This window comes from Nelumbo nucifera, chromosome 5 (genome assembly GCF_055504915.1).
Source record: "Nelumbo nucifera cultivar China Antique chromosome 5, China Antique-T2T, whole genome shotgun sequence".
In the NCBI taxonomy this organism is placed as follows: domain Eukaryota; kingdom Viridiplantae; phylum Streptophyta; class Magnoliopsida; order Proteales; family Nelumbonaceae; genus Nelumbo; species Nelumbo nucifera.
Window position 1 is genome coordinate 55,134,965 of NC_142653.1, and position 21,573 is coordinate 55,156,537.

Consider the following 21,573-nt stretch of genomic DNA (forward strand, 5'->3'; position numbering starts at 1 on the left):
TTGCTTCATTGCAGTGTCCACCAAAGCAGCTGGAGCCATTATAGTTATAGAAATAAGTTTTACACAAGGGGGGGGGGGAGAGAGAGAGAGAGAGTTTGGGTTTGAGGTTGACTGGGATCCTGAGGTTGTTGACGTCACTTTGACTATAGAAGCAAGAAGACATTCCATTATGCCACCTATGATTTTACCTAACATGATTTCTCCTAAGGATCCGGTCATAGTTGCCACCGATGACCTTAACATACCATGGTAGTTTAGATGGACATGGTGATCAAGAAACCATTTTCCATTCGCATGAATACAAAGGTAGAGGAGGAAGACGAGCAACAATATCCACTACCCTTTCTTGATATTTTTTTTTCCAAAAAAGCTATTTCATTTTAATTATTATATAAAAATATTATTTTTTATTAATATTAAGGACAAAAAGTTGTCCTTATCTGTTAGAAATCCTTAAATCTAACCCAACCCTAATCCTATATGTTAGGACTAGTGAGGGTTTACCACTTAATCCAACCCACTGACAGCACCAAAGGTGCCATTCCATCATTTGAGTGAGAGTCATGCCGATGGCTGAACTGAACTGACCTTATTGCTCCTATATAAATCATTCATATTTTTGTCATTTATTGGATTCTGGGGCATTGTTACAAGACAGGGGGACATTTATATGTCCTGGACTTCAGTTGAATATAAGCCCAAGATTTGCCCAAGTCAATGCCCCAAGCAAGCCAATTGTTGGTCCGGATGGTTAAGAATCCCTTCAAACTAGTGGATTGTAGGTGATAGTTTCTTACCCAATCAACCTCTAGATTAAGGCAATTGAACAGTTGTTCCCACTTCCCTGAATCTTTGGGCAAGAGAGTATAAACTGGCTATCCTTGTTGGGTGTTTGACCTAGGCAAGGCTGGGTAGCTGTCTAAAAGCCCGTTTGGGAGGGCTTTTGTGTTGATTGAGCCACTTAGGAGAAGCCACTTAAGAATTAAGATAACTTCTCCAAAAGTCAATTTTTTGGTCCACTTTCAGTTTTTATCAAATATTGCTTCGTAGCTTTTTGGATTTCTCAGTTCATGTAATGCCAAACAAGCACTAAAAGCAAATATACTTGAAAGTTGGAAGCTGGCCCAAGCATGAAACAAGGCCGAATCTAACAGTTCAGGTACTAATGGTCCAAACTAAGCCCATCCAATTCGGCCCGTGTCACTAACAGTTCCTATAAAGTGGATAAAGGTAGGGAAAGGTAGGAAACCTATATACATTTTTCCTTCGAACCAAACACAGCATAAAGTAGTGAAGCGTAATTCGCAAGACAGAAGGCGCGGTATCCAACCGTCCAACGGACAAACAGTTGCCTATTGAGTGGATCCAAAGGACGGGAATCGGGCTTCCAATGGTTTCTTGCTTCTTCCTTACCTCCTCATCTCCTGGAAGAGCTGAGCTAGTGGACAGTTATTAGTAGGACCCACCATCTCCTTCCTGGTCCTGAGAGCCCCCATCTGGTGTGGTAACGAATCAACCAGTCGTTCTATTCATTGCTCTATATAAAGAAGAGAAAATCAGAAAAACAAAGGGTTTGTTCGTTTTTCACCAATTCCTCTCTCTGTTACTTCCGCTCTTCCGTAATCAGTGGTGGTGGCAGGAAACAACTGTCTATCTAGGTACTGATCTATCTATTCCTTCGACTTGCATTTGTAGATGACTTTAATTGGCTTTCTCTTTTTATCATATTTTTATTTATTTCCCCAATTTAGTTTTTGTGAGTACTTTGTTAATTAATACTGGAATAACTCGAAAACAAGTGGCTCCTTGTTCACCAATAAAGGAGGGATGGCAATTCGACATAAACCTGAACTGTTATTTTCCTTTGGTTGTATGTCTTGGGTGATGCTCACAGCTCTCTAGGAGATTAAAAATCACCTTTTTTCTATGGCAATGCCGATAACACCTGGTGGTGCAGCAAGGTTGTCACTTCCTACAGTCTATAGGAGACTTTAGTAATTCTTATGAGGGTAGAGTTTCCGCTATCCACCTAGTACACAAATAACTATTTCTATATCTATGTCTATGGTACATATAGCCATATTTTTGCCTTTATCTGCTTCAAGGAATTCTGGATATTCTTATATGATGTGGATGATTTTGCACAATCTCCTCAGTCTCAAGGTTTCATTTCTTTGGGCATTATTTCATCCAAAGATGATGTACTTATGCTAGGTTTTATTTGTGATAAACTGATAACTTGAACTTTGGTGCAGAGGTTTTTCCGTTGGTTTAGTAGACACCTGTATTTTGAATTTTTGATAGTGTTCCTTTTATGAGTTAAGTTTGAAATAACGTTTTAAGTCTACTGATCCTTGCTACGTTTCAGAGAACTAAAAGATTGCACTCACCTGAATTGAGTGATAGCAAAAGATATCAATAGAATATTCACGAGAGATAAAAGATAAACTGACTTTTGTTTTAACCCCAATTTTTATCTCAACTGACAATTGTAATTCTAACCTAACCTCCCTGTTCAAATTGATATGGTGTATCCTATATGCATTATAACAATGCTATCCTTGCATCCCTGTTCAAACTTATGTCTGATGAAAGATCTGCAGAAGTTTTCTGATCCGACCAATGGAATATTTTCGAGAAAAGAGTTGTGCTAGGGATCCACCAGAAAAGATCTGTGCCATGATACCAAAGTGCTGGTGCTCAAGTGGATAAGTTACTGCCTGTACAATCTTGATGAAGTGTTTCTAAGAGAACATACTATTAACAACTTGATTCTGCTTCCATGTTTACCTCAATGGGGTTAAGAATTGCCTCTTTAGGCTAGAAACATAGGCTTTTGTAAACCTGCAAATAGCTTTTCATAACCATAGATTATCCAAATCAATTGGAAATCTCCATAACCGTTTACTTAAGAATGTTGAGTTCCTTTCCCTCAATCCACCCATACCTAGACCCCCCTGAGCACAGTTCTCCAATCCAACATATGATCCCTCTTAGATTCTCTATGCTCCCATAAGAAGTCACTCATGATCTTCTCGAACCTTTTGAATACTACAACTGTCATCTTGAAAATTGAAGGATTGTAGGCCAGATAAGATTGAATTGATTAAGGTAATCCTACCTCCCAAGGAGACATTCTCCCTTCCAAGTGGTTAATTTATTTTGCACATCTTTCTATGATGGGACCCCAGAAGCTGCTACACTAGGTTGCCTCCTAATGGGAGTGCTAGATATTTCATTGGGCACCTAGTAGTTGAACACCCCAAAGTTGCAGCAAATTTACCTATCTCTTCTTAACTCAAATTTATTCTTTTAAAGCAACTCTTATCAATAGTTGTCTAGTAAGACTGCAATCAGTCTTAGTTTAGATCTGGATTAAACAAGAAATAATGCAGAGAATAAAAGAAGAAGAAGAGAAGAAGAGGAGAAGAAGAAGAGAGAACATGAAGAGGAGAAAAGATTCAGAGAAGAGTGTGGGTCATAACTGAGATTGTCACCCCACTCGACTATTTATATTAATGATTTAAAACAAGGTAAAAAACCAGTATTACCCCTACTGCTTACATAAGCTATAAATAACAGAAAATAACTACCAACTAATCCAGCTAACATGCTAACAACAATATAAATAGACATGCAACAATGGGGACCACATTATTGTTCTACATCTCTACACTCCCCTCAATTTGGGAGTAGATATTATTCATTCCCAACTTGCATAAGTCGGTCTCTAGTTTGGTCTTTGTAACCGCCTTAGTGAAGAGATCTGCAAGCTGCATATTGGAGGTGATATATGGAAGACATGCTTCTTAGGAAGCAACTCTCTCTTTGATAAAGTGTCGATCCGCTTCAATATGCTTAGTCTTGTCATGTTGTATTAGATTATGGGCAATGTTAGTAGCTGCCTGATTATCACAATTCAACATCAAGGGCTTCTCATAAGCAACACCTAGATTCTCAAATAGAGATCTCAACCATAACAGTTCATCCACACCATTTGCCATGGATCTGTATTCAGTTTCAGCACTTTAGTGAGCAATAACATTTTGTTTTTTACTTCTCCAAGAGACAATATTTCTTCCTACAAAAGCACAATACCAAGAGGTAGATCTCCTATTATCAACACACTCAGCCCAATTAGCATCTTTGTAAACTTCTATTTTCATGTTTCCATTATCTTTGAAGAGTATACCTCTGTCTGGACATCTCTTCAAATAAGCCAATATCCTTTCAACTGCAGAGTAGGTGAGTGGTTCTGGGGGAATGCATATACTGGCTAACAACATTGATTGCATAAGAAATGTCTAGTTATGTGAGGCAAAGATAGAGTAGTTTCCCAACCAACTATTGAAACATAACTTTATCTTTTAGTGGCTCTCCATCTTCTGCACTGATCTTATGATTTTGTTCAATAGGTGTGCCAGCAGGTTTAACACCTAGCTTCCTAGTTTCTTCCAAAAGATCAAGAACATATTTCCTTTGGGAAACAAAAATCCCATGTTTAGACCGTGCTACTTCAATGCCCAAAATATTCCCAAGTCTTTTGACCTCAAATTCTTGATGAAGTAGCTCCTTAAGAGAGTCAATCTCATAGGTATCACTCTTTGTCACTACAATATCATCCACATATACAGCAAGTAGAGTTAAGGAGGAATCCATTTTCTTAATAAAAGGGTGTGACCTGATTGGGCTTGCACATAACCGAATTTTTCAAGGTCCTATCTAAATCTATCAAACCAGGCTCTGGGAGACTACTTCAGTCCATTTAAGGCCTTATTAAGTCGATGGACCTTTTGCCCTGCTTCTACACTATAGAATTCAGGAGGTAACTCCATGTATACCTCTTCTTGCAAATCACCATTGAGGAAGGTGTTTTTAACATCCATCTGAAACAATGGCCATAAGAAATTGGATGCAATGGATAGTAAAACTTTCATGGTGTTCATCTTTGTTACTGGTGCAAAAGTCTCCAAATAGTCTATGCCATATGTCTATGTAACCCCTTTGCAACTAATTTGACCTTATACCTTTCAATGGAACCGTCAACATTATATTTCACTATAAACACTCATCTACACCGAACTGGTTTCTTCCCTTTAGGCTAATCAACTAACTCCCATGTATTGTTTTTTAGAAGAGCATCCATTTTTACCTTCATTGAAGGGGATTCAGAGGTGGTGTTAGGGTGGTTGAATAAAGAAAATAGCAGTCTATGGATGTACAGTAATGAGAGGAGAAAGTTTAGGTGGCTGGTTCAGGAGATGGAAGTTAAGGTTAGCTGGGTGAATATGTTAGCTAACTCCTTTGCGGATGGATTAGCTAAGCAAGGAGTTGTGAGGGAATCAATGTTTTGGGCACAAGTATAATTTTTCCTTTTTGTTCTTGGAATGGAAATAGCAGCAATAGATGCCAAAAATGACTTGTAGGATGGAGACAAATGATCATAAGATAGAAACTGGGAAATACAATGAGCTGTAGATGAGGTGCAATGGCGCTTCCCTTACGGACTGCAATTGGAAGATCAAGATCATCCAATGGAGAAGGAAAAGGCTCAACAATGGAAGGTATTTCATCTATAGTGGGGGATAAAGGAACTATGGTACTTGGATCTGGAGCCATAGAGGAAATTGGAGTTGACCTGGACTGCTGATGACCGAAATCAACTTGCCTCCACCGCTTGTGATACACCCTTAAATCTTGACACCTTTGATAACCCTCCTCACTACACTCACCTTCAGTGATTGGGATAGGTAATAGAATTTTTGATGAATGAGGCCCCATCTCACTACTTTTCCCTTGAAATGAAACTCTAGGATAATAGGGTACATCCTCAAAGAATATGACATCCATAGAAATAAATAATTTCCCAGAGATAGGTTCATAGCAGCAATATCCCTTTTGAGTTTGCACATACCCAAGGAAAATGCATTTTGAGACTTTAGGATCAAATTTGGAATGATGAGGCCTAAGGATCTGAACAAAGAAAGTACATCCAAAAGTCTTAAGGAGAATAGTAAGCATCTCCTTATCAAGATATAATAGGGTAAATGGAACTTTCATGTCTAGGACCCATGAAGGAACTCGGTTGATGAGATACATAGCTGTATGAATAACATCTCCCCAAAAATGTATAGGTACATTGGAGTTGAGCATAATGCTTCTAGCCACCTCCAATATATGCCTATTCTTCCTCTCAGCAACCCCATTTTGCTGAGGTGTATGCGAACAGGTGCTCTGATGAATGACTCCATGGTCAAGGAAATATGAAGCCAATGGTTTTGCAAAACACTCTTTAGCATTGACGGATCTGAAAATTTTGATTTTGTCCCCAAATTAGGTCAAAACCATCTGATAGAAGATCCAAGTGAAGGTAGGAACCTCATCTTGAGAACGCATAAGGTAAACCCATGAAAAGCGTGTATAGTCATCAACAAACAACAAGAAATATTTGTATCCCCCCCATAGTAGTGATGCGATATGGTCCCCAAACATCAATATGCACAATTTCAAAAGGAGTGCTACTTCTTTTATTGCTCAAAGAATATGTTGTTCTACAATACTTTGCAAGTTCACAACTTTCACATTTTAAACTAGACATCTGGACTGACTCAAACAAGCTGGGAAATAAACTCTTCAAAGACCTAAACGAAAAATGACCTAGTCGATTATGCCAAAGCATAACTTGACTCATAGACTGAGAAACAAAGCCTCCCAACTTCTCTATCTTCCCCATGTGAATTCCCTCCAAATAGGTAGAATCCATTCATCTCACGGCCAATCCCAATTACCTTCCCCGTCTCCAGATCCTGAAAAACACATCGATCAAGAAAGAAATCACTGAATAGTTTTGACTTTTTGTGACACTACTAATTGAAAATAGGTTAGTACTAAGTTTAGGAACATGCAACTCAGACATGGAGATGGCATTAGACAATTTAATGTCTCCCTTGTGGCCTTGGTAGAAATTGGAACAAAGGAGCCATCAACAATAGACACTTTGTGTTTGCCAAAGGATAAACAATAAGTAATAAACAGTGAGGACAAGCCAGTCATGTGGTCAGATGCACCTGAATCTATAACCCAACAAGGTTTATTGTTACCTGGGGCTATGGCATGATATGCTGAAGCCCTTATACCTAAATGAACAAATGCTGAAGTGGGAGTAGTAGATGTTGTAACTGGTGGTTGAGATGAGGATGCTGAAGTGCCAACTTCACTTTCCAACTGAGTCAGAGTTGCTCAGAAAACAGCCAAAGTGTCTAGGGATGTGGCTCTTGTGCTAGATGATGGTGCACCATCAGTAGTGATAGCCACACTGACATTCCCCTTTTTGTTTTTAAGCTTTGCTGGAATTAGATGTGGATATAACTTCCAACATGTGTCTTTGGTATGCTTCGGTTTCTTGCAATGTTCACATACTAACTCCCTCTTATCCTCCTCCTTCATATCCCTTTCCTTGTCATCCCCAAACTTTGGTTTCACTACTGCTAAAACTGATTCCATAGGTTGATATTGCAACATAACTTTTCTCCTACTTTCCTCACTGTGTACTAAAGAATATGATTGAGACATGGTCACACTTTCTCTGGTAAGGAGTTGTTGCCTCACAATATCATATTCTAAATTCAGACTAGCTAGGAATTCTAAAACCCTATTGGTCTCAACCTGTTTTCTGTAAGTTTGTGCATTCCTCTGACTTTTGTCTAGTAAGACTGCAATCAGTCTTAGTTTAGATCTGAATTAAACAAGAAATAATGCAGAGAATAAAAGAAGAAGAAGAGAAGAAGAGGAGAAGAAGAAGAGAGAACACGAAGAGAAAAGATTCAGAGAAGAGTGTGGGTCATAACTGTGATTGTCGCCCCATTCAACTATTTATATTAATGATTTAAAACAAGGTAAAAGACCAGTATTACCCCTACTGCTTACATAAGCTATAAATAACAGAAAATAACTACCAACTAATCCATCTAACATACTAACAGCAATATAAATAGACATGCAGCATTGGGAACCACATTCTTGTTCTACATCTCTACAAAGATTAACCTTCAAATTTTCTGATGATACAGTGTTGTTTACTGAGAATGTGGGGTTAGAATGGGCAAAAAATCTACATTCTCTAAAAGACAAAGCAATAACTCATCAAGTTCATCTATTTCAGCTGTTATCAAATGACACAATTTAGAAAGGAATTTGGGGTGGGGTGAATGGAAGTTTATGAAATGGAGTTTTAAAATCTGTAGGTCTATGATGTCTTCTTTACATTTTCAGAAAATCACAACCATGCTTATATAATTTACTCTTGCTTTCATTCTTCACCTCATAGACTGTTTATTTCTTCTAATATGTACTTCGTTTCTTTTATTTTTAACATTCTTTTTTTTTTCTGTGGTACTTTCTGGCAGCAGGGGTACTGGGTAAATCATTTGGTTAACCTATGCTGACCTTTGAATCTACAACATACTGTTCCTTTTCTATTGTATGTCTCTTCTTTATACATACAATCTCTCTGCATTATTTGTTAATTACTACTACCACTTCACTTGAGTTGTATGGCAAACCCATTTTCATGTTCTAGAATAATTTCATATGTTCATTAACAGAACTTTGGTTCTCATTTTGGGAAATTCTATAAATAGCATTTCTCAAAGGAAATTTGGCTGGTTTGGGGGCATTGCTTGGTGTGATGGTAAAATCTTGGTATGATAAGCATAAAAGTGCAGGTCTGAGTCTGAGAGTGGCCATTTCATACAAAACACACAAGAGGTTATGTCTATATCTACTGCTGCACTCCTAAGACCCCTGGATGCCAGGGACATGCATTTGGTAATAGGTTTTTTTAAATATAATTTGGTTATCATTTTTATTTATTATATAATTTATTAAAATACACAATAATCCCATACATGTAATAAAATACAGATGCAATGATAAATATAAATGTAGTATATGATTTTGTTCTTTTTTGATTTTTTTTTCTTTTTCCTTATAAATTCTTAATAAGTTGGTTAAATTGAGTTACTAGAATATAACTAGTAAACATGTATGTGCATTTGCACGTGACAGTATCTCCAAGACAAAACTATTTACAATTCATGGAAGTTTTTGAACAGTTATAAGCAATCAGTTTTTTAACTGTTGTAAGTGGACAGTTTTTGAATAATTATAAGTGGGCAGTTTTTGGAGTGAGAGTAAAGGACATATATGCCCTTTTTTATGTCCGTTGTATGTTGCTTAGACAAGGGGTAAAAATGTCTAATGAAAAGTCCAAATAATGGGGCTATTCGCTCTTTTATTAGTAGTATAGATATATTTGTCAGCCTCATTAATTCCCAAACTTCTAAAGTAGTGGTATTATCTTACCTTTAGTTTATCCTAATTTAATATGATTTTGTTTGAGTAAATAATGATAGAAAAACTTTATTAAAAACAATCAAACTAGATAAAAAAAGTTCAACTAGTCCTTCGAAAGCAAAAGGATCCACTTCAGGCCTTACAACAACAGGACAAAAACAATAGACTCAAAAGCCAAGTGAGGTACATCAGACAAGCCCAAGAAACTCACAAGGCCTATGAGTTTTCAGATCTTTGAAACGATCTGAGCAAGATGTTCATTTTTGCAAGCAAAGTGCTAGATTCCTGAATGTGGTGCCACAAGAACCAACCGGTCCGGGGCAAAAGAAAAATCCCCGAACCTGACCCGTTCCCATTTATGATTGGAGAAAATCTGCCCTGTTCGGGGCGGGTCGGATTGGGTACTTGGTTTTGTGGGGAAATTTGCCATCTCTAGTGACAAGGCACCCTTGGAGGCTTGCCTCGCTCAGTCGCCAAGCAGTTTTGTGCACTGTGTTATAAAATACTTTTTTGTATTTTTAGTTTTTTGACATTATAATTATAAAATAGACATTATTAAACTAGAATATTCATTTTATGTGTTTATATACTAGTTTCTTTTTATTATTTTCTTATTTGTTAGGGTTTAATCAACACAAACATTGCTAACTATTGTTCAAAGTATTGATACACCTCTGTGTATTGGTACTTATAACGATACTCCCCCCTTTTTTTATTTCTTTGGTTTTCAATTTCATTTTTAAGTATATATAATTTAAAAAATGGGTCCCCAAAGATACAATACTGAAGGGATGAGAAATCCATCGTATGGATGCCCAAATCTTGCGGAATAAGGTGGGCGAATTTCAAGGATCAATCTTGAACCATAAACTGAACCAGATCTGAACAAAAGCAGTGGGAGAGGATTATACCTGATACGGAGAAATAATATCTCCCAACGAAGGTGTTCACACCCAAGGAAGGATCCAAAGATTGTTCCCACTGAAGACAGTGTAGGATGGAGCAGAATCAGCAGTGTTCTTCTCCAAGAATCTAGTCCTTCGCAAGAAATAGCAGGATGGCACGTGAGCACAGCTTCCTATCAGTCCCTTCACAAGGAACTGATATCAAGATCGAATCTTGATTTCTCCCACTGAAAAGGAGGTCGAACTGGCAGGTGAGGCGGCGGCAGGAAGGAGGCGGCAAGAGAGAATTTTCGCAGGTATGCTCAATTCTCTCTTCTGTGATTTCAGCTCTAAAGACTTGTAGTGATCTGATGATCTTGTGATGATCTAAAGGCTGTCGCCCCTTCCTTGTAGCCTTAAAGGATCAGCTCCTAATCCCATTAGGAGTTGTTGATCCAAATCATATTTGGATCAGACATCCCTTTAGGTGATAAGGATAAACCCTTATCTTATCTGCAGATTAGATCAGCCTTCTCCTAATCTCATTAGGAGGTTTCCAGATCTAAATCACATTCAGATCTGGATTCTCTGAGTGGATAGGGTTAAGACCCTATCATATCTGCTAATCCATCCCAGAATTCGCCCCAAATTTAACTAATTAAAATAGCCCAGTTCGAAATGGGCTTTAGGCCCATTAAGGTCATGTGCTCACTTATCCTTTCTAACTGCTGCCCAGTTGGGCTTCCTCGTATGGCGTGGGACCCAAGCATTGATCTATACATCAGCCACATGGATTCGGCTCAGCCTTTGTTATAAGGCCTGGCCGAATACACTGTTATGGATAGTGCACCCCTGAAACCCATCACATGGGCTCTATGGGCCCAACACTTACCCTAAGTGGTCCCTGGGCCAAGCCACCTTGTAACACCCAGGGACTGTGGGCAGATGCAAGATTAGCCCATCAGGCATTATCCTCAATGGTCTTACACTTAACCTCTCAGCCTATAATGATCAAACACTGCTCGACAAGAGAGGACCTCTCCCTCGGCTACAAGGAACAGTGTTGCACTCTCTGCTTATATGGATCTCAGGAATTAAAACCTTCTTGCAAACATTTTGGAAACCGTAATATATATATATATATATACTTTTATATCTCATATAAAATATATTTTGCAAAACAAATCTCAACGACTGAAATCGGCTGCCGGCAGTCTTGGCTTCCATCAGTGAGTGCATCCCCGATCATTGCCTTTGTCCGACAAAGGGGCTGATCCTGTCACCATGATCACTCACTCAGATGAATTCTCAGACTATCCCAACATACCCAGGTTTTGACCTCCGCTAAGGATCTCACTGATTGGTACATCAAAGACAGCCCAATCTGACACCTAGTGCAGTATCATAATCGAGTCTAGGGGTCGGCTGTAACTTTCCAGTTTTGCCCATTAATCTCCAAGGTCCAAGGCAATACTGGAAATTTGATCCGGTTCAAAGATTCAATTAATCCTACACTGCATGTGCCTTGGGTCTCACCCTGGCGGCTGAGACAGGCCACCCCAACCGACTTGGTGGCACATCAATGTCAGCCTTATCAGGATAGGTCTCCCTAGACCGACCCACTGGCTGTGAACATTCTAAACTAACATGAGTCTCATTAAGTGTTCAGTTTAAGGGTATTACACAGAAACATACCAAAGGAACATGAATCAAATATGTACTTTATTCATTTACAATAAACTCATAATGTACATCATTCTGATTGAAGCTAAGGGCATACAAAAACTGTCTAACAAATACAATACACCCGATATGGGGCACATCTTATCGAAAATTTGATCCTTGATTGAACCCTCAAAGATTTCAAAACCTGAACCAATAAGCAAGGGAAGAACTTAAAATTTTGTCTAATCAACACATTTTCTTCTTCCACCTTTTCTTTTCTTCTTTTCCTATAACAGAAGTAGGGGTTCATCCCCTATACATGCATATATATATTTATATATATAATTTTCTTTCCTTTGTTCTTTTTCTTCTCATAAAATGTTGATTTTCTAGACTTAAACATGAAATTTATAATTCTCATATGAAAATTATGGATAATTATTAAGGAAACATGGTTATGAAACCTAGGAAACTACCCTAGGATATATGGCTTTACTTAAAAATCCATTGCCTAGGTGTCACCTAGGCATCTGCCTAGGTGACTAGGGGACAAGGTGCCCTCTTGTCGCCTAGCCTCGCCTTGGTGCCTTGAAAACTATGCCTCCAACAATATAAACCCACAAATGAATAATTGAATGTAATAATGTTTATTTTATTATTATAATCTCAAAAAATAGGAAGTATTTTGCAGTGCCATTTAGTAAATAGCTAGGCACTTAAGTAAGATGACACTCCACGGGCACTTTATCACCTAGGCATTGCCTTGATAACTATGATCCGTACTACATATTTAAGGGCAAGGGCTATCACCCAATGATGTCCCAACTATCCATTTTTTTTTTTTTTTGAGAGGGGGGGGGGTAAATAATAAAGTACATTAGATACAATTAACCTCTCTCTTTTTTTTTGGCGGAAAATGGTCACTTGCAGACTGAAACCCACATTCTCATACTTGTCCGACCCTTCCTAATGAATCTGTCTAATAAAACACAATTTCAACTTTCTGTACATTTCTTGGTGACTAACGTCATAAGAAATGCCAACCTATAGTTTCCAAGGTGCATTCACTTCTTTATTTGTACCAAGATTTATGAGTTGGGTGGATCATGGATATAGTTTTGGATATGGGTATATAGCTTATGAATCTGGGTTTGGATATGAATAATGCATTTGGATTTGGACATGGATATCAGTTTGGATTGAGTTTGAGATTGGGTATAGGCCTAGCTATGGGCTTGGGTACGGATATGTGCTAGAATATGGGTTTGGACTGGACAATGGACTGTGACTTAAGAGTTCCAGAGAAAGGTCTGATTAATGGCTTGCTTAGGGACTGATTCATGAGTCCAAAGCTAAGTTTGCTGAGAACTGTGTGCTATCATTCCCCGATATCAATTTCATACATTTGGCTTTATGCAGTCTTGTTCATACAGGAGTGCAAATTATCCCTCTTATTCTGGCATAGGAGCAAGGCCTTTTAGCAGTTGCACATCATTTGGGGTGGGCTCTTGGCACCTAATCTGTCTAAGACATGCCTCACAATTTGTGAGATGCTGCTTCCTACCTTGGAGCTCACTTCTAGAGACTCCAATGCTAGGAACCAGCCATAATGCTGGTAATTGGGACTGGACCATCATTTACCAGAATATTAGTGATTACACCCTCATGTGCTAAATTCATCCTATATATGTACTGATCATGTTTGCATATTGCATGTATCCATTTTCACAAGTACATTTTCCAACTGCTATATGGTTTCTTCAGTTGTCCTTAACTTTTATACATTCTTTCCCATTTGCCAGTCAGATGTTAGAACATATGCTCCAAAATATTCACAACTGAAACTGCATCTAGAACATGGAGTAATATCAAATTCTCAAACAGATGCCTTGAGATTTAGGGGTTTGATCTCTTCTCCATCCAAGAAGTGGACGATATGTTCTGCTGCACAAACTCAAACAATAGTTTTGGGTGATGAAGAGAGGAAGATGTGGGAGTCATGCAAACAAGCTCTATCTACATTCAAATTCAGTGACAAAGAGGAAGACATGATATTAGGAAAAGCATTTGGCCAAGTCCATTCACCTTATTGGGGTGAAGAAAGAGAGAAGGAAGTTCCAAAAGTTGATCTAGTAAATGATATACTGGATTATCTAAGGACATTAGGCCTTTCAGATGATGATCTTTGCAAATTACTTAAGAAATTTCCTGAGGTTCTTGGTTGCAGTGTTGAGGATGAGCTGAGGACTAATGTTCGGGTTCTGGAGGAGGAATGGGGAATTAAGGGGAAATCTCTTCGAAACCTTCTTCTCCGTAATCCCAGAGTTTTGGGTTATAACGTGGATTGCAAGGGTGATTGTATGGCCAAATGCACTCGCTGCTGGGTTCGGTTTTAGCTAACTCATTATTTTTTTAATTGCCAGGCGAGTAACCTATTTTTGTGTATGCATTCAATTAAGATGCATTTGAAAAATAACTAAATTTATAAAAGTATTCACTTTTTAGGGGTTGAGTTGAATTCAGAAAAAACTATTTTTGTCTATTCCATGTATGTATTGTTGTATCATTTGATTATGTAAAAACTAGCTCATGGAAAATACAGTTGGGATTATTTGTTCTGTGTTCACTCTTGGGTGAATATGCTAAAAGATATAATACCTTTCTTTTTTTTTTCCTTTTGCTTAGTTGTCTGCATAAAATGATTATGGATTGGTTGGTCATTGATATATTTGATCATTAATGTATATATAAAAATTTTGTTGTACTCTTTAGGTCCTCTCTTTGTAGTATTTTCTTTCATGTGGCTTTAAATTTTAGTATTACCCATTTCGTTAGGTGACTTGGAATTCCTCCATTTTGTTTCGTGTACTCTTCTCACTGGTACAGTGAGGAAAGACCATTTCATTTCATAATTGCAACCTACTTTATAGGCAAACTACCCTTGAAATGCTCCTAATGGTTTCTTTTTTCTGCTAGAGAAATTTGTTCTCTTAGTTAATGTAGTTTCTAACTTCTATAAAATAGCACTGTCAAAAAAAGATGGCTCCAAAAAACATATGAGGGTTACTTCTACTGACATGTCAAATTTAATTGAAGCTTATTTTTTCTATTAAATGAAGGCAATTTCTATGATCCTAGAAGAACTTTGATCAATCAAAACCCCCACCCCTGGTGAATTTTGATAAATACCAGTTGACTGGTTATTTCTATGGTACTAGTTCATTGGTTATTAGTTTTTTAGGTACATGCCCTTTTGGCATCATGGTGGGACTCTTAAATTAAACTTGTATATGCTTGTTCTGGAGGATTTTGGGGGCTACTTAGAACTTTTTAATTGGTAGGATTGATTATTTTAAAGAGGGAAAGAAACAAACAATAAAGAAAAGAAAGTAGTGGGGATCCAACAGCTAGAGAACAGCACAATTCCCTACTCGATTACATAGAAAACCCTCTATGCCACCCCCAAGCCCCAATTAGAAAAATCCATCAAGCTCTAGGTACGAACTAAGCTATGTAGCTTCTGGATGGCTTATGAGTGTTTCTTTTTTTTTTTCTCTCCTTTACTGTCTTTATTTCTCATTTTCAACTCTTATTACTTGAAGCTAATTCTGGAAGACAGTACTCTGATGAACATGAAGGAATTGACATTCTGCACTGATGAAATTAAAAAAATCTTACTTTACTGGGGAAATTGTGTGTGCTGTGTGGTACGATAGAGGATTGCTTTACGGGTGACAATATTGCTTGATGATAATGGAACAAAAGAAAATATTGCTTGATGACAATAGGTAAGTTTTTGGATGCGTCTTATTAAACAACTGGTACCTGTCTATCTGCTTGGGCCTTTTTTCAGTTTAGTTGTGTTTTTTTACGTATTTGGAAAGAGTTGAGAATCAATACTGTAGTTTGGTACTGAAATGGTTCATGTGATTGAGACTTCGTAATATCTGCTTATGCTTATTGTTATTATATGTAAATAAGCTTTAGGGTGGCATTTTTATATCAAAGACGTTAACCCATGCCAGTCAGTTCTAAATGTCTTTTTGCCCATTTGTGGTGTTTATTTTGAGGAGTGATGTTCAGATGTGAGTATTGCTTGCCACTGAATAACCCATGAAAAATCTTATTATGTTCATCACTAATTGGCTCAAAACTAGAAAAGAAGTAATTTTGTAGTATGAATGTTCAAGCCATTGAATGATAGAAATGTTAAGGTTCTGGTTTATTAATATGAGCATTCCCATCAAATAATTAATCTTATAGAAATGATATGATAACCTCAAATAGAATGGAGAACTCAACTGTTTTATGCCTCATTGTTGGCCTTTGTCTTGGTGTCTTGTTTTGAACTCTTCCTGTTTGCCCGGTGCTGTGGTTAGTGGTGCAACTTGGGCAGGCTTGGGTTGGGCTCTTGTCAAAATCTGAATGGGCCTGATCTGAAGGCCTGAACCCGAAGCAATGTAAAATGCTAATTCGGCCCAACCTTGGTTGCACCTAAGGTTTGGTAGTTTTTCGCTCGATAGCTATTAAACTCTATTACTGTACTTGACTTTAAAGGTGTTTTTTTTTTTTTTTTTTTTTTTTTTTTTTTTTTTTCTTTTGACAAGGGAAGCATTATTTCATCCATTCATATTCATGAGAAACAACCTTTGGGGACCCCTAATCAGATCCTCCAAGCTAGATTACTTCTCGAGACCTCAGCAAAACCACCTGAACAAAATGTTCACCCTGGTTAAATAACCTCATAGCCATCATTTAGGCTGCATTTGGCATTTCTTATTTTAAGGACTTATCTCCTTTTTGCTGTTAAAAGCTCAGTGTCCATAGAGGCATTTTATTGAGATTGCCATTATAATGTAAAGAAACCGACAGATAATTGAGAAAGAAAATTACTAAAATGAAAACCATAGTTCATAAAACCAGATCAAGTCTTAACCATTCCTATATTTCCATTAATTTAACAGAGGACTTTTAAGGTGGGATGTGTTCACAAAGACATTGATATTGAATGTCACAACGTGTTGCCAATCAAACCACAAATTTATATTGCAAGGTCAGTCAAATGCCATAATGAAATTGCATTGAAGGGTTTAGGCAGTAGGCAATGAATACTGGTGGCCACTTAGTTCCTGCTTAACCTTTTGCATGGTTGGTTCCTTGGATTGGAATGTAAGCATGTAAGTGCCAAGCTTGTCACAAAAGTCACATCCCGAACAACCAATTCATCTAAAGGTGGTGGGAGACGTGGATCTAATACATCTTTCAGCAATATATCCTTTGTAGTTGAGGATGATAATGTGGAGATGAGTTCTCTTGGATGCTTTCCCATTATTATTTCTAGTGCCACCACTCCAAAGCTATAAACATCACATTTTTCAGTCACTTCCATAGTATAGGCCAACTCTGTATGAATAAGTACGCAAATTGGATAAGTAAATAAATAATATAATAAATAAACAAGTTCATTAATGAATTTTGAGTGTCATCTTGAAAATTCATAAGAAAGCTCATGTTAAAGGCAATTGGAAAAATGTTTTTGGTTTTCATACATCATAGATGGGTGATCAGATCCTTTCTCTTTTCATAGCAAGTGTTACTCTTCTTTGATTTTAGAAGGTAAGACATCGTATAAGCCCAGAAGTTTGTGCTTTGACATTATTGATAATAACTATACCATAGAGCATTGAATCGGTCTTGACTCATTAATGTCATTCTTACCAGATGGATAGCATATGACGCTTCCAATTTATAACCTAACTATCCGATTTCTTGTACCTCAACTTGTGATCATCACATGTACAATATTTCTCTAATTTTTCCCTTTTTTTATCTTTTAATTTGTAAATATACTTTCCTAATTAAATTGAAAAAGAAGCTGAACAAAGACCTGATTTGAGAAAAATCTTTAAATATAAAAGACAAAATATCTATAACATACCTGGAGCGACATATCCATAAGTTCCTACCAATAAAGTTCTGTTAGATGAATCAGGATATAGCAGTCGAGCTGTACCGAAGTCGGAGACAATTGCTTGGAGCTTTGAATTCAACAAGACATTATTGGTTGATACATCTCGATGAACTATTGCTGGATTGCAATGATGATGCATGTATTCCAAAGCTTGTGCGATCCCCTTGATAGCATCCACACGCTTAACCCAATCCAATTCCACTGCCTCTGCATCATTCCCCAGAAGACATGCCAAACTTCCTCTTTCCATGTACTCGTAAACCAGAAACATGCATCTTTTGTTAAAACAGAACCCATGAAGTTTTACGATGTTTCGATGCCGAACATGTGTTAACATCTGCACTTCATTTCTAAAACTCTTGGCGTAAATTGGGTCTTCACTTTCGAAGCTATGCAGCTTTTTCAAGGCTACTACGTGACCGCCGGGCAGCTCTGCCTTGCAAACACTACCATAACCTCCCGTCCCAATGCAGTATTTGATGTCAAAATCTTCTGTTATTTGGATGATGTCTTCATATGCGACCTTTCCATCATAATTCCAAATTGAAAAGAGATCTCCATTTCTTGCTCTTCTTGTCTCAGTTTGTAAATTTCTTGCTTTGTGTTTGAAAAGGAAGATGACTCCAACAATTGCAAATATGAGTAATGTGGAAACAAAAAGAGAGATTTTTATAGAGATGAAGGATTCGTTTTCTTTGCTTGTTGCATTTACAAGTCTAGGGGATGGGTGTACAAAAGATGAATTGCATGGAGGAAGGTTCCAAGTTTCACCGCATTAACCTTTGTTGTGATCAATTTGCAAAACTGTACCGACCAAGTCATTCGGTACAAGACCCTCCAAATCATTGTAAGATAGGTCCATGAAAAGCAAGTTGTATAAACTATGTGATGGAATGGTGCCTGAGAGTTTATTATGAGAGAAATCTAGACATTTGAGGGCTTTTAAGTAACCAATCTGTAATGGAATTCCACCAGTCAAATAGTTATTTCTTGAGAGGTCTAGGTACTGCAAAGCAGAGCAGTTTGCAAGTTGGTTTGGAATTGAGCCACTTAGTTTATTTCTTGAGAGGTGTAGGTGCTGCAAAGCAGAGAAGTTTGCAAGTTGGTTTGGAATTGAGCCACTTAGTTTATTTCTTGAGAGGTGTAGGTGCTGCAAAGCAGAGAAGTTTGCAAGTTGGTTTGGAATTGAGCCACTTAGTTTATTTCTTGAGAGGTCTAGGTGCTGCAAAGCAGAGAAGTTTGCAAGTTGGTTTGGAAGTGAGCCACTTAGTTTATTTCTTGAGAGGTCTAGGTGCTGCAAAGCAGAGAAGTTTGCGAGTTGGTTTGGAATTGAGCCACTTAGTTTATTTCCTGAGAGGTCTAGGTGCTGCAAAGCAGAGAAGTTTGCAAGTTGGTTTGGAATTGAGCCACTTAGATTATTTCTTGAGAGGTCTAGGTAGTTTAGATTGGTCAACATACCCACTTCACAAGGAATATTCCCAGTGAACTGATTGTAAGGGAGGTCAAGATGTGTTAGTTTGGACCAGTTTCCAAATAACTTGGGATCAATTTCCCCTGTTAGCAGATTTCTAGACATGCGGAATTGTGAAATTTGGGTGAGATTTGCCAGAGAAAGGGGAAGGGTACCGTCAAATTGATTATATGACAGATCCAAATAGACTAATTTTGAAAGAGCCCCGATGTTCTCTGGGATGTTCCCTTTGAGGATTTGGCTTCTGAGGTCGAGATGTACAAGATTTGGAAAGGAGGAGAAGTTCAATCTGTCAAGCGTACCTTCCAAGTAGTAGTAATTTGCTAAAGATATGTTTGTAATGCTTCCTGCCTCGTTGCAACATATTCCTCTCCATTCACATGGGCTTGAATGTGTGGTAATGTTCCACGAAAGCAGCAGATAGCTTTGCGAATCCTCTGAAAGGCTGGCTTTCCAGTTGAGAAGAGACTGGGCTTCTTGTTGGAATGATAGAGAAGGTAATGCAACTACTACACTCACACTACTAGACCCCCAAACCAGCAAAATCATGCAAACAACTGTTTCCAAATCAAGGGATGGAAGGAAGGAGGAGGCCATGACCATGAACACTGCTTAATTAGCTCTGTTGTGTGTGTGTTGGTACCAACCACCAAGATGGTGTAATATCTATCAAAAAACAACTACCAAGAGACTCTTGTCCCATGAATATATGCATGCAGTAGAAGCAACTAATTTCGAAAACGATTGCTGAAAACAAATAAAAAAAACAAAAACTATTCATTCCCTGCCATTGTATTGGATGTAAGAATTGACTATTTTCAAAGTCTTCCTGTATTCAAAGTTAACCAGCGGAAAGCTTCTAGTCTTCCCACCTATCTTTATCTTTGCTTCACAGATATGATACACGTTATACTTAAAAAAAAGGAAACTAAAACTTTAGTGTGAAAATTTAGTAGTAAAATTGGGTTATACACAGCCGGGTAGGAATTTCAATGGGTTGGGTCGGGTTAAATTGTAAAGTAACCCCACACTGACCCGACCCTATTGGGAGTTCTGGTTGGGTCAGCCATAACCAGGTTTGGATCGAGACTTGAGACTGACCCAGAACAAACCGGACCTGCTGTTACGTGTTGGAAAAGAAAATGTAAATATGGTCTTAACAAAGAAAAAGAACAAACCGGAGCTGCTGTTACGTGTTGAACCGATGACTCACAGATGTAAAAACGGTTGAATCTCCAAACCGGGTTTTAGAACATTGATGATGCAAGCAAGGGCTTTCCACAGAAACTCTTGAGCTGTTAAAATCCGGCACTCTGATCTCTAATTAAATTTCACTCAACCTACTCGTAATTGCATTTGCATACCATTCCACTGAGGACTTGTAATTATTACGGGGTGGGGAGAGTCATAACAATTGTGGCATCTTGATATTTTTTTATAACTAAAAGCGACAAGGTATATTCGCACTCAAATGGAATCATTATGATGGGTCATAAATTAGGCCAGGGTGGATTGCCGACCAATTGGAGAAAATAACACATGGTCAAGGCCAAATATTAACATGTAGCAAAGTTTCGGGGAAGTTAAGAGACACCGGCAGGCCATTATCTTTTCGGCAAAGTGCGGACCGGGAATTGGCATCAATTCTGACCCTGTTCTAAACCTTCTTTCTCTCTTATCTTTTTTCCGTTGTGAAGGTGACGTTAGTACATGTCACAATTCTCAAGCAGGATGAGGACACCTGGACCTGAATGGCCGAATTATTAGTAGGGCTATGAATCGCTCGGGTCTGACCCGATTGGGCCGGTTCTGATTCTAAGAACTGGAACTGATGGGTTGGTTCTAGGTATTAATATAGGGCCCCAATTACTATCGGTTTGGAACTATTTCTACTTATCATATATATATAATGTATAATGTATTAAATAAATTATATATACTATACATAATATATATAGAGAGAGAGAATATTTAATATATATTAAACATAAATATTTATTTTTTATTTATTATAATCGGGTCTATCGGGTCAAACTTGATTATTCCGAGAATCGATTGGTTTAGTTTCAAGTCCAAAAATTATAGACCCTATTGGGCCCCAATTGTCAACATTTCATGTCGAGTTGGTTCTGATTTTAGTTAATTCCAGCCCAGACTTGACCCGTTTACAATCCTAACTATTGAATACCCCATCATAACTAACGATGAGCACAATGGCACTATTTGAT

General features: G+C 37.8%; 1 protein-coding gene and 1 pseudogene across 3 annotated transcripts; one reads left to right on the forward strand and one right to left on the reverse strand.

Moving 5' to 3' along the window:
• The first annotated feature begins 1,281 nt into the window (after positions 1-1,281).
• On the forward strand, positions 1,282-14,577 carry LOC104596778 (Mitochondrial transcription termination factor family protein). Of its 2 annotated transcripts, none has more exons than XM_010258064.3 (3): positions 1,282-1,658; positions 8,409-8,479; positions 13,706-14,577. In XM_010258064.3, the coding sequence occupies exons 2-3, from the start codon at positions 8,438-8,440 to the stop codon at positions 14,297-14,299; spliced, it is 636 nt and encodes a 211-aa protein (XP_010256366.1). In that variant the 5' UTR covers positions 1,282-1,658; positions 8,409-8,437; the 3' UTR covers positions 14,300-14,577. The 2 variants fall into 2 exon arrangements, with proteins under 2 accessions (XP_010256366.1, XP_010256365.1); XM_010258063.3 differs by having other exon boundaries at positions 1,283-1,658; positions 8,406-8,479.
• Positions 14,578-16,715: 2,138 nt separating this feature from the next.
• Positions 16,716-21,005, reverse strand: LOC104596903 (uncharacterized; annotated as a pseudogene). The gene is made up of 2 exons (XR_016076539.1): positions 17,842-21,005; positions 16,716-17,306 (listed from the first exon to the last, which is right to left on the reverse strand). The product of XR_016076539.1 is annotated as an uncharacterized LOC104596903 (transcript).
• Positions 21,006-21,573: the final 568 nt, after the last annotated feature.

Excerpts from the sequence above, each read along its gene's own strand:
- LOC104596778 (XM_010258064.3), top strand. The coding sequence starts at position 8,438 with ATGCTGACCTTTGAATCTACAACATACTGTTCCTTTTCTATT. Across the intron at positions 8,480-13,705 it reads CATACTGTTCCTTTTCTATT|TCAGATGTTAGAACATATGC; the intron begins GTATGTCTCTTC and ends CCCATTTGCCAG.